The 13,037-nt window shown below is 52.7% G+C and overlaps 1 protein-coding gene across 4 annotated transcripts in view; it reads right to left on the reverse strand.

Annotated features, from left to right (window-relative positions):
- Positions 1 to 13,037, reverse strand: part of PAX7 (paired box 7) — a 114,676-nt gene that overhangs the window by 48,320 nt on the left and 53,319 nt on the right. For all 4 annotated transcript variants that reach the window (XM_050791547.1, XM_050791553.1, XM_050791538.1 and 1 more), the window contains exon 5: positions 4,546 to 4,745. In XM_050791547.1, coding sequence (XP_050647504.1) covers positions 4,546 to 4,745 — 200 coding nt within the window. The remainder of the gene's footprint in view (positions 1 to 4,545; positions 4,746 to 13,037) is intronic.

Here is a 13,037-nt window from a genome sequence, read left to right on the forward strand (position 1 = left end):
TTTCCTTAGCTAAATCTCAGTTTTCTCATCTGCAAAATGGAGAGAAGGATCACACATACCTCGCAGGGTCATGGTGAGAATTAATAAAGATAACATATGTAGGCTGGTGAGCCATCATGCCTGGCACATAAGAAATGCACTGTGAAGGCCGGGTGCAGTGGCTCACGCCTGTAAACCCAGCACTTTGGGAGGCTGAGGCAGGCGGATCACCTGAGGTCAGGAGTTTGAGACCAGCCTGGCCAACATGGCAAAACCCTGTCTCTATTAAAAATACAAAAAATTAGCCAGGAGTGGTGGCGGGCACCTGTAATCCCAGCTACTTGGGAGGCTGAGGCAGGAGAATTGTTTGAAACCGGGAGGCAGAGGTTGCAGTGAGCCAAGACTGTGCCATTGCACTCCAGCCTGAGTGACAGAGTGAAACTCTGTCTCAAAATAAAAAATAATAATAATAAAAAAAGGAAAAAAAAAAAAAAGAAATGCACCATGAATGCTACCTAGTGTTATTAAGAGATTCAGTGTAAGTTGTTAATTGGTGAATCTCCTGTAGTGTCTCCACGATGGGATTTCTGTTCAGAACATCCCACCCCAACCCCAAGCAAAGAGCAGGGTTCCAAGGACCGTAAAGTAAAGAGGCACTGCACACAGCCTTAGTTTCCTGGTGCTGATCATCTGAAGGACGGGGAAGTCATCACAGGCAGCCGTGGGAAAGGCCATGGGGTGATCTTGGGACCTATCAGCCCTGCAGTCTCTGTTTCTAGAAGAAATTCACAGGCTCAGGGTTGTGGCACCCTGGAAAAAATGGATCTGTTCACCTCTAAGGAAGATACATGCGTCACTCCAGAGAAAGGAGTGATGGGTCTCCAGGCATGGGTTCTCCTGCCTGACACCCCCTTGGCTGCCCTTCACGTGGCTCTGGCTTTCTCCTGGCTGAGGCAGACGTGTTACAGGCACTGGTAACATCCAGCAGGCTTCAAGCAGAGGCTCCCGGCCCCTGCAGTGAAGCAGGGCTTGAGGGAGCCAGAGAGGAAAACAGGCCACTCTTTGGTGACCAGATCCCCGCCTGACATCATGTTTACCTGCGCACGTGTTTATGAGAATGCCAGCTTCAAGTCGGCAAAGCTTTCTGCCCAGTGAATCCCCAATGCCTAGAACTGCGCCTGGCATACAGCAAAGACTCCATAAATGACTGCTGGGTGAATGTACCTGGAGCTGCAAAGGTGGCTAGTATTGGAGCTGCCAAGAACAGGCAGCGTTTTAGTAAGAACAACTCCCATTTACGGCCCTTCTGTGTGCAAGTACTTCCTCTTTTTTTTTTTTTTTTTTTTTTTAACATGTAATCATTTAATCCTCAGAGCACGGCAGACATTATTATCATCATCTTGCAGGTGAGAGATGGGTGAACGGTGGAGAGGGTAAGAGACAGAGCTGGAATCCACATCTAGGTATTCGGCTCCAAGCCCGCCCTGAGCCAATCCACCAACCCACCCATCTCCCAGGTCCACTGAGATGAGATATTATAGGATTGCAAAATCCCAGAACCACAGACCTTTAGAATCAAAGACCAAGACCTAAAATGTATGAAGCCATACAATCTAAGCAGTACTCAGGGGACTTTGAGGTCATAACTCAAAGACCTCAGGGTCCCTGATTGACTGGACATTGCGTTTTTGTTTGAACACTTCTGGTAATGGGAATCTCATCACCTCGCAAAGCATCCCTGATTGTCAATAAGTAAGGATCTTAGAAATGCAAGGGTCTTAGTGATTGTTGGGTTCCATCCCCTTATGAGCAGATAGGAAACGAAGTCTCAGGAAAGGAAATTGACCTGGTGAAGGTGGCACAGCTGACCAAAGGCAGGAACCCTGAGCTCTCAGTCTTGAGCTCTTTCCTGCAGACCTTCGTATTGGACTTTAGATGCTCCTCTCTTGACCCTGCCCTGGGCTTACCCTTTGGGGACTCTCAGAGCAGCTATGTCCTTCAAGTCTCTACTTCTCCAGGCTAAATGTTTATTTTATTTTATTTATTTATTATTATTATTTTATTTTTATTTTCTGAGACAGAGTTTTGCTCTTGTTGCCCAGGCTGGAGTGCAATGGCATGATCTCGGCTCATTGCAACCTCTGCCTCCCGGGTTCAAGCGATTCTCCTGCCTTAGTCTCCCGAGTAGCTGGGATTACAGGCATGCGCCACCACACCGGGCTAATTTTGTATTTTTAGTAGAGATGGGGTTTCTCCATGTTGGTCAGGCTGGTCTCGAACTCCCGACCTCAGGTGATCCACCTGCCTCGGCCTCCCAAAGGGCTGGGATTACAGGAGTGAGCCACTATGCCTGGCCGTTTATTCTTTAAAAAGTCAACATTTTTTGTTCCTTCTTCTCTGAGAAAGCTCTCAGGCCAAGTGGGGAGATCCAGCCCTGCCCTGGGAGAGATTCTGGTCTAATGAGGGGTCCCTGCCCTGACCCAGAGGGAGCTCCCTGCACTGGGGAAGCATAGAGTATGACAGGAAGTCAACAAGCAGGAGGTAGGCCCCGCCCCCTCAGGATGGCTTTGCCTGGACTCTGGCTGCTTCTCCATTCCCAGACCCCCTCCCTCCGTGGACCTTGAGTGACACCTGTTTCTGAGTCCCCTGGGCCAATAAAAGCACTGCTCTGACAGCCAGGAAATTTTACAAGGAGCAGTCAGGCTTCAAGGTGGTGGGAAGCCGCCGTGGCCGCCAGACGTGGGAACGAGAAAGCGCCCAGGAATGTGCCCAGGAGAACAGCTGCAGGAGGATCAGAGCGGGAGGGAGGCCTGGAGCCAGCTCGGATATCACCTCGGTCAGGAGGGGAGGGAATGAGATGAGCTGGCTGCTGCCTTCTGCCTCCTTCCCCTTGGGGTCTCCCTCAAAGGAAGCAAAGGGCCCCTAATCTGGGAGTGGGGACAGGGGGGTGCAGGGGTGTCCGCTGGGTCCTGGAGTGCTGAAAGGTCCCTTGCTTCTAGGATTGTCCCAGTTGCTTTCAAATTTCAGCTTGTGACTCAGCTTGTTCCTTTCCCTGGATGGAAATGACGTGGGTTTTGCCAGCAGCTGGGCCTGGCTCAGCCCCCATCCAGCTTGTGCCCCTGGGCATGTTGCTTCTCTGAACTTCCAGTTTCTGCACCCATGGCTTGTAGGGGGTGACCATGCTGACCTGACAAGGTGGTCCGAGCTTCCACTAGGTCACGTTTGAGAAGCAGCCCCAGCAACGCCACTGGCTAAGTGGGTGCCGGCCAAAGGCTGGCTCCTCTTGGGTGGAAATGCCTGCCGTCAGCAGTTTGGGGTGGCGCCTCTGCAGGCTGCTCTGACTCCCTGAGCACTGCTTAGATTCTGGTAATGGGGATCTTTCCCCTCCCTCAACGCCTCCCCGTCCATGGAGGAGACAGCTGGGGAATGGATTCCCACAGGAGCCGTTCATCACGACTTGTCCCGGCTCTTCCTCCTCCATCCGCAATACTCTAGCCTCAGCCCTCTCCAGCCAGGCCCCCAGAGAGGCTCCTGCACTTGGAGAACAACTGTAGGCCTCCTGGAATCTGAGAGTTTGGCCTGGGGAGGTGAGGCAATGCCCCCAGGCCCCCTGCAGCAGGCCTTTGCCCCTCAACCCACCGACAGAGAGCAGGCGGGGCTGTCCTCGAGCTGTCGAGAGGCTCTTGCTCTTCTCCCCTCTTCCTTCCCACACACTGAGGCCATGGAGGGGATGTTCAGGGTCTTCGGGGTCTGCCCATCCTGCCCTGATGCATCTAACCTGCCAGGAACTGGCCTGCCCATCCTACTTGCATGCTTCCGGTAACGGGACACTCATCACCCATCAGAGGAAGCTAGGCTTGTTTGGAAATCTTCCTCCTGATCACTTCCTCTGCTCATCAGAGATTTGGAGATTTTTATACTCCCCAAACCCCTTCTTCTGGCTGAACTAATGCCCTCCCTCCCTCCCTTCTTTCTTTCTTTTTGTGAGACAGAGTCTTGCTCTGTCACCCAAGCTGGAGTACAGTGGTGTGATATTGGCTCACTGCAACCTCTGCCTCCCAGGTTCAAGTGACTCTCCTGCCTCAGCCTCCTGAGTAGCTGGGATTACAGGTGCCCGTCACCATGCCCAGCTAATTTTTGTATTTTTAGTAGAGATGGGGTTTCGCCATGTTGGCCAGGCAGGTCTTGAACTCCTGACCTCAAGTGATCCGCCCACCTCAGCCTCCCAAAGTGCTGGGATTACAGGTGTGAGCCACCGCACCTGGCTTCCTTCCCTTCTTTCATTCCTTCTTTCATCCTTCTTTCCCTTCCCCCTTCTTCCTTTTCTTCCCCCTTCCCTCTATCTCTTCCTCCATTCTTCCCTCCTCTTTGGGCTGTCCAGCTCTCAGTCAATCAACATTTGCTGCCTACTAACTCTGCACTGGTGGCATTACTTGTCTACACAACCCCCTGAACCTGTTGTAAACCCCCCTGAGAGGTCCTATTAAACCCACTGACCTTGGCCAACCCAAACTTCTGAATCTCTGGAGTATACCTGCAGCACCAACACCGCAGGTGCCCCCTCACCTGCACACGCGCCTCGGTCAGCTTGGTCCTCTGCGCCAGCTCCTCACGGGTGTAGATGTCCGGGTAGTGAGTCCTCTCAAAGGCCTTCTCCAGCTCCTCCAGCTGCTCGGCCGTGAATGTGGTCCGACTGCGGCGCTGCTTGCGCTTCAGTGGGAGGTCAGGTTCCGACTCCACATCCGAGCCCTCATCCAGCCGGTTCCCTGCAGCGGGAGGAGAGGGAGGGAGAGGGCAGGGGCTTAGAGAGATGGAAGGGTGATCGGGTCTGGGAGGAGACCACCAGGCACACTCGTGCCCACCTAGGAGCCATCACTGCACTGAGGATCAGACTCCTCCCAAGCACAAGATAGAAGGATGTTCACCCTAGCATTGTTTATCAATGTGAAGGATGGGACGCAACCTCCATGCCCAACCCTAGAGTATTGCTTAAATACTTTCTTGCAAAATCTTTCCCTTTAGGGAAAAACAAACAAACAACAACAACAACAACAACACAGTCCCCTCTGGTTGGGCATTTTGTTTATTTTCACTGACATGCAAGGATGTCCATGACATAAGACTCAAGGGATGGTTTCATGGTGAGATACGTTTGACAAAATCCATAGAGCTATATTCTCAATTAAAAGGGCAGACTTTTACTGTATATTAACTATACCTCAATAATCCTGACTTTAAGAAAAAGGCATCCAGGTATGGTGGCTCATGCCTGTAATCCCAGCATGTTGGGAGGCTGAGGTAGGAGGATTGCTAGAGCCCAGGTTTTGAGCCCAGGAGTTCAAGACCAGCCTGGACAACATAGCAAGACTCCACCTCCAGAAAAAAGTAAGAAAATTAGCTTGGTGTGGACGTGCATGCCTGTAGTCCCAGATACTCAAGAGACTGAAGTGGGAGAATCACTCGAGCCCATGAGTTCTAGGTTACAGTAAGCCAATCACACCACCATACTTCATCCTGGGCAACAGAGCAAGACCCTGTCTCAAAAAGAGAAAAAGTGCATACATCCGGAGCTGCCCATCAAGAAGCTTAGATTCCAGGCCTGACTCTGCTCCTAAATGTCAGTGACCCTGGGAAGGCCACCTCCCCTCCTCAGGCCTCACTTTCCCCATTTGTGACATGAAGGGTTTGGATTAGGTGACTTCCACTGACAAGCTCTCTCTGGGATGTCCCAGGGTTGTGTGAATGATCCTCCTAGGCTAGAGGAGACCTCACCTGAATGACCTTGGTCAAGGCCATGGACCCCATCCCATCATCCCCACTAATTTCCACCATGGAGACTGGGGGTGGGTGAAGTTCTTTTTGCTTCCTGGGCCTGGAGAGCCCAGAAGGTTGGAGCCAGCTCACTTCCCAGGCCTGGTTGGGGTTATCAGGCCAGGAATCTGCTTCAGCCCTGGGCCCAAGTTAAGGAGGCTGCAGGAAGCCCCTGCTCAGCCTCCTTAGCTGTTGGGACTGAGATACCCAGGAACCAGCTCCCTGTCCCCATCAATCCTGTGGCTCCTGCGCATCTCTGACCTAGCAGAGGGGATGCTAGCAGGGCATCTCCCAGCTAGGGTTCTGAAGCTGCCCCTCAGCAGCCCCTGGGGAGCCGCGGGGAGCATGGAGAAGGGGAAGCAGAAAGAAAGATGGAAAAGAGAGCAGACACTCAGAGGCTACCTTCCTTCCTCTGCACTCCTCTTCCTCCTTTTTCTCTTTTGCCTTCATTTCTTTCTCCCCTTTCCTCTCCTTCTCCATCTCTGGTATTCCTGGAAGCACTTTTATTTTTTGTCATTGACTCATTCACTCCCTCCCCCAAAGCATTTATTGAGTATTGAGTATTTGCCATGCACCTGAAGAGGCTAGGTATGCAGTGGCAAGGTAGGACCTGAGCCCTGGGCTTAGCGCACTCAGCCTGAGTCAAGCTAGAAGAGTTTGGGAGACCTCATGCTTGCATCAGAGATGGGAGAAACTGAGTCCCAGAAAGGTAATGTGAGGTGCACTGAAACACTGCTCCCCGCCCTGACCCCTTCCACCAATACAAAGATCCCTTCCTCCCAATCGCTTCAAGTGTTAATTACATGAATAGGCCTAGACTCCTCCCCCAAGGGACAATCCCCTCCTCCCCTCAACAAAAACAAAAAGAGAAACTAGTACAGCCTTAGATGTTAAGTGGAGGTGAAGGGAAAGGCACTGCAGGCAGAGGGGAGAGCACATGCAAAGGCCTGGGGTGTCAAAAGGCATGCTGGGTAATTTAATCATGGGGCCACATTCATAGCCAGGAAGCTGGTGGGTGTGGCCTGGGGGTGTGGGAGGTCATGCGCCTGGAGGGTCATCCATCTTGGCAATGCCTCTCTGCCCTGTACCCACTTGCTTCCATCCTGCTATCTTGTCCGTTGGGAAGTTATCCTTGCTTTTTGTTGGCCAGTGCCAGGTGGTCTCTGACTATGATGCTGTGCCACACAGCGAAGGAACGGATTGCAAGGGAGTCCTGCCTTCATCGTGGCCTGCCTCATCCCCAAGGGCAGAGACCTGGGGTCAGGTCTAACACCCTCCTCTGCCCTTGCCTTTCCTGCCGGGGCTGCCAGCTGCCCAGCCCCCCAGTCACTGTGGGGAGACCACGGTGGGCACAGCTGCCATTCTGGGGGCCCTTCCCCACCATGTCTGGGGCTCAGAGCCAAATACAACTAACGCCAAGGATTCAATTCCTGAAATGCACTGCATAACCTCAGTGTTCTGATGGCGACTGAGAAAGCCAGCCCTTGGGGCTTCAGAAGAAGGAAGCAGGCATTTGTCGGGCAGGCAGGGAGGCCAGCCCATGGATGGGGAATGGGGCACCAGATTCAGTTCTCCAGTGAGGACACTTGAGCTCAGAGAGGAGCTGAGTGGGATGGGGACCAGAGTTGTAGGGAGTGCAATCTCTGGGCAGAGACTGTCCTCAGAGCTGTGAGGTCTGACCTTACAGAGGTCAGAGGGCAGACACAGGCCCTACCCTCGGAAAGCCCCAGTCTGATGGAGGAGGCACAGGCTTGTCCTGGGGGAAATCCTAGTCTTTTTTATTTTTTATTTTTGAGATGGAGTTTTGCTCTGTCGCCCAGGCTGGAGTGCAGTGGTGCCATCTCTGCTCACTGCAACCTCCGCCTCCTGGGTTCAAATGATTCTTGTGCCTCACCCTCCCGAGTAGCTGGGACTACAGGCACATGCCACCACGGCCGGCTAATTTTTGTACTTTTAGCAGAGACGGGGTTTCGCCATGTTGGCCAGGCTGGTCTCCAACTTTGGTCTTAACTCCTGACCTCAGGTGATCCGCCAGCCTCGGCCTCCCAAATTGCTGGGATTACAGGTGTGAGCCACCGCGCCTGGCCTGGAAATACTAATCTGACTGAGTCTCCATTCAGTTCTAGAGCAGCGCTGTCCAATAAGAGTTTCTGCGATGAGGGAAACGTTGTAGATTCGCAGTGTTCAATGTGGCAGTACTAGCTACATGGGGTTTTGAGCATCTGAAACTTCCCTACTGCAACTGAAGAACTTCATCTTTCATTGTATTTAATTTTAATTCAAATTCACATAGTCACGCGTGGCTGGTGGCCCCACTGAGGCCAGCACAGTCTGAGACAGTCATTAACACAGTTTTTCTCTCTTCTTAACAAAGAGAGGGCAGGCCCCGAGCTCACAGCTTCCCATGTGCAAGTCTCTAGGTAGAATTTAACAACGTTGCTTGTTTTTATGCTATTTATGGTTTTTATGGTTCCCATCTATTTATAGGAAATGATACTCATTTTCCATTTATAAGAGCATTAGTATCCTTGAATTCGGTTTTTAAAGGTGCTTTCGGATATAGTAAAATATTAAGGAAATAACAGGACAAGATATAGAGTTGTGACCAAAATCATGACTGCAGTTAGCAAAGGACCAACATTTGCTTTATGCCACTGATAGATGAAATTCAAGGTGCTTTTGCCGAGCCCCGGCCTCAGTGCCTTCATGCGTCAGCTGATCCCTCAGTCCTGCAAGTCACCTGCAGCTTTCTAGACTCACCATGGAGTTCTAGGTCTAATTCCTTCCTGTCTCCTTGTCCTTCCCACTCCTTATTCTGCAGGGATTTGGGGAACTCCGTGGATCCAGAGAGATGCCCAGACTGAAGACCAGACTGGGGAAGGCCAAGCAGGGCCCATAGGTCTCTCTTGTCCAAGAGGATCTGGCATGATCCTCTGGGATGTTGGAGGTTGCCATAACAACCCTCTGGACACTGAGTGGGGAGGGCAGAGCTCTGTCTCGCTGTCCACTGAGATCCAGAGAGATCTCAAGAGAACAGAATTGCACTTTGTTTGTGACTTCAACCCCTGAAAAAGAGCTTCCACCACCCACCTTGGCCAAGCTCAGGGGAAGAGACCCCCATTTTAGAAACTTCTGTGCCAGCCTTCATAGGTCTGTGAAGCTGGGACTATTGACTCTTTTACAAATAGGTATACCGAGGCTCACAGAGGTTCAGTCACTTGGATGGAGGACACACAACCAGTAAGCCCTGGAGAGGAAATGGCAGGAAGGGACAGATTGGGAGGGAGTTTGAGGGCCCTCTGGGACAGCCCTGGCCTGATCAGGAGTCCTGGTCTCGGCAGCCTGAGACCTGGCTTGTGGGCTCTGTCTTTCCCTAGCTGTGTGGTCTTGGACAAGTCGCTCCCCTTCTCAGGACCTTGGTTTCCTCAGCTATAAAAATGAAGATAACAATACATCCTTGTATGCCTCCCTAGATGGCTTTGACAATGGAGTGAAATAAAGATGATGGGGCCTGGTGTGGTGGCTCACGCATGCAATCCCAGCACTTTGGGAGACTGAGGCAGGTGGACCACCTGAGGTCAGGAGTTCAAGACAGTCCTGGGCAACATAGTGAAACCCAGTCTCTGCTAAAAAGATGAAAATTAACCAGGCATGATGGTGCGTGCCTGTAATCCCAGTTACTTGAGAGGCTGAGCTAGGAGAATCACTTCAATCTGGGAGGTGGAGGTTGCAGTTAGCTGAGATCATGCCACTGCACTTCATCCAGGGCAACAGAGCAAGACTCTGTCTCAAAAAATAAAAATAAAAAATAATAATGAAATAAAATAAAATAAAGATGATGGGAGTAATTTGCAACTTCAAGGACCCATGAAGGCTATTACTATTGTTGATGATGAGGACAATGACGGTGGTGATGACAGAAAAGGAAACAGGGTGGGGAGTACAGGGCCAAAGCAGCGTGAGAAGGGACACAAAGAGCCCCACTGCCACCACATCAACCTCACTTCAGCTTCCTGCACCCCCACTTTCTTGGGGTGCCCTTCCCACTCCCCACCCCTGGAAACCATTTAGCCTCAGAGTTAATCAACAGGATTAGGTGGAATTGGCCACAGAGGCCCTGCTGGTTGGGGCTGAGTCTTCTGTGCACCAAAAGCTGGTACCTTGGTGAAGCCTGGGTTCGGGGATAGGGATGTGGGGGAGTGAACATGGGAATGCATTCATTAAACGGCAGCCAGATTCGGGGTGCGCAGTGGGGGAGCAGCCTCATGGCCAGCCTGGGCTCCTGCCCTCGCACTCTCAAACAGCTAAGGAATGGATGGTCCCAGGGAGTGCTGGTCTGGAGATTGTCCCAAAAGAGAAGGATACAGGGAGAGACGCTCTCTCTGGGTTCCTGGATGCTGTCTCTAATTACGGATGTGGGGCGGTCCATACTGAGCAAAGGAGAATTGCAGCTCCTACTTGAGAGACCTCCCAATCTCATGGGGGAGAAACAGCCTGTTTTAGGAAGCTCCCAGTCTGATAGAGGAGGTATCACCCCTGTCCTGGGGATTTTCCAGTCCAGTGGAGGAAACACTGCCAGATGAACCAGGGCGCAGGACAGACGTAAAACATCAAGGCAGCCTGTGACTCGTTAGAGAAGCAGAGCCTCGGGACAGAATGAGGGGCGGGAGGTGCTAGGAGCCGTTTGGGTTGTCAAAGCTTTGGGTGGGCAGGAGCAAGTTCAGCTCCAGGCAGAGTCAAGCCCAGGCTGAGGTGATGGTGATGGTGATGGTGATGGATGGAAGGTTGCTGGGGGAAGCTCTCGTCATCTCTCCCCCAGCCTTTGCCTCTCCCTTCAAAGCCTCCTTTCACAGCCACTGACCTCTGGAAGCCATCACTGACTGCCAGCGTGTGCCAGGAAGCCTCCGCCATGCCAGCAAAGCCTCAACCACCATGGGCCCTTCCCATGTGTCCCCCCATTCGCCGCACCATCCCATGCAGTTCCCTGTCGAGTCACAGCTTCTGTGAGTGAGTGAGCCAGGTGGGTCTTGCCTTGATGCCTTTGAACTCGAGCTTCCTCTGCTCAGAGCGCCTTCCCTCTTCCTGGGAGTGCTCATCCAGCCCATCCAGCTCTTGGATCACCTCCCCCAGCAAGGCTTCCTGGGCCCATCCCAGGTGATTTCAGTCCCCCCCCCCTTGGGGTTCTCAAAGCTCATCAGGAGACACTGAACTCAACCGTTTATGGTTCTGTGGGTCTCATTGGGCTGGGAGATCCTTGAGTGCGGCAGGGACTACACCTGGGACACAGCACGTGCTCAGTAAAGGCCTCTTGAATGAATAGAGCTTGGCAGAGCGATCACAACGTTCCTCTTGAACTCTGACACACTGCAGCAGTCACCCCCTTGCAGTTGTGCACGGCGCTCTACAGTTTACAAGGCCTTTTGTTGTCCCAATACAGTCTCTCCCAATAAGGGGAGGGGAAGGCAGGCACTGTTATCCCCATTTTACAGATACTCAGTGGAGTCCCAGGGCAGTGAGGCTGCAAAGTAAACCCAGGACTCAGGACTCCCAGTCCAGTCCAGAGAAGGCCAATTTGGCTACAGCAAGTTCCCGGGTGATGGAACATTCCATTTCTGATCCCGAAAACCAATGTGGCTTCTCTTCCATCCCCACCCTTTCCCTCCTCTATCTTTTGCCAGAGGAAAATCCTTGAACTAAAGTGGCCACAATCTCTGGACCTACCCAGCTCACAGAGGACCAGGAAGCAGCTGACCCATCTCTAAATCACCCACCCCAGATCAGTGGAGGCCGGCAGTGACCCTGAGGTTTGGGGTCCTTCTCTCAGCCTCCCTCACACCCCCCAGAAACCCTCCCACCCGTGCTCCTGTGCTCTCCTCTCCAGCAGACTCCCAACCCAGCTTTTATTACAGTTTAACATAGGCCCCGGCGTGGAGCTGTGGCAGAGAAACGAATCACCTAATAGTTGATATGCGTTTTAATCAAGTAATTCGGGCAGAGCTGAGAGCTGGCGAGAGTGGGCCAGGCCTCCCTGAATACCAAACAGGCCTGGGCGCAGGTCTCAGAAAATGGAAAAGTCATTTACAGCTCAGCTGGGGGCCCAGCAAACCGGGGCCATGGCAGGAGCCCTCCCTGCCCCTCCGAGGGAACCGCTCGGCTGTAACCAGCGCACGGTGCGTCGGGCTTGGGCATGGCTGCGGGAGTCAGACCGCACACAAGGACAAGGCGACGGGGGATCGGACCGAGAGGCAGGGGCTTGGACTCCAAGTTAAACCTCCCTGGGAGCCCAGGAGAGGATGAAGTGTCCCACTACAGTCCGCCTCCTCTGCTCACACTCCTTTTGGGTGCTCATCTCAGTGTTGGGCACCACACCCAGCCAGCACTGTCCTTAATCTCTGCTCCTCTCCTTTCATGGCTCCCATGCAGCCAGCCCAGCACTGAGGCCAGGAGATCCTGAGCCCCTGTTAGCTTGGAACCTGTCCTGGCGTCTGCCCACCCCATCTCTTCCTGGACTCCAGCCACCACCTTCTCCCCCCGCAATGGCAGGCCTTCGCACAAGCTGTGCCCTCTGCCTACGTCCCCTCCTGCCCTCCTCATGGCCTGGTGAACTGCTGCAGTTTGCTGCTGGTCAGGCCAAGGAGAGCGGGCACTGAGGAGCACGGGCTCCGGGCTCAGTCTGACTGGATTCTGTGGCCCCCACATGTGCAAAACACAGATAATAACAGAGACACCCCCAACCCTCCCTCAGCACATATCACAGTCAGACGTGCTATGTATTCTGTTTTGGCATCTGTTCCCAGCACCCGTCCACCACCCACCACACACTCCACAAGGATGGACATTATTATTATTATTATTATTATTATTATTTGAGACAGTCTCCCTATGTTGCCCACGCTTGAGTGCAGTGGCGTGATCTCAGCTCACTGCAACCTCCGCCTCCCAGGCTCAGGTGATTCTTGTGCCTTAGCCTCCCAAGTAGCTGGGATTATAGGCACCTGCCACCACGCCTGGCTAATTTTTGTATTTTTAGCAGAGACAGGGTTTTGCCATGTTGGCCAGGCTGGTCTCAAACTCCTGACCTCAGATGATCCACCCACCTCAGTTTCCCACAGTGCTGGGATTACAGGCATGAGCCACCGCACCTGGCCAATGGGCATTCTTGACTGTCCTTTTGTTCGTTGCCGAATCTCCAATGCTCGGCACAAAGTGGGCACTCAAATATTTGTTGCATGAATGAATGGATGATA

This window comes from Macaca thibetana, chromosome 1 (genome assembly GCF_024542745.1).
Source record: "Macaca thibetana thibetana isolate TM-01 chromosome 1, ASM2454274v1, whole genome shotgun sequence".
NCBI classification, from domain to species: Eukaryota; Metazoa; Chordata; class Mammalia; order Primates; family Cercopithecidae; genus Macaca; species Macaca thibetana.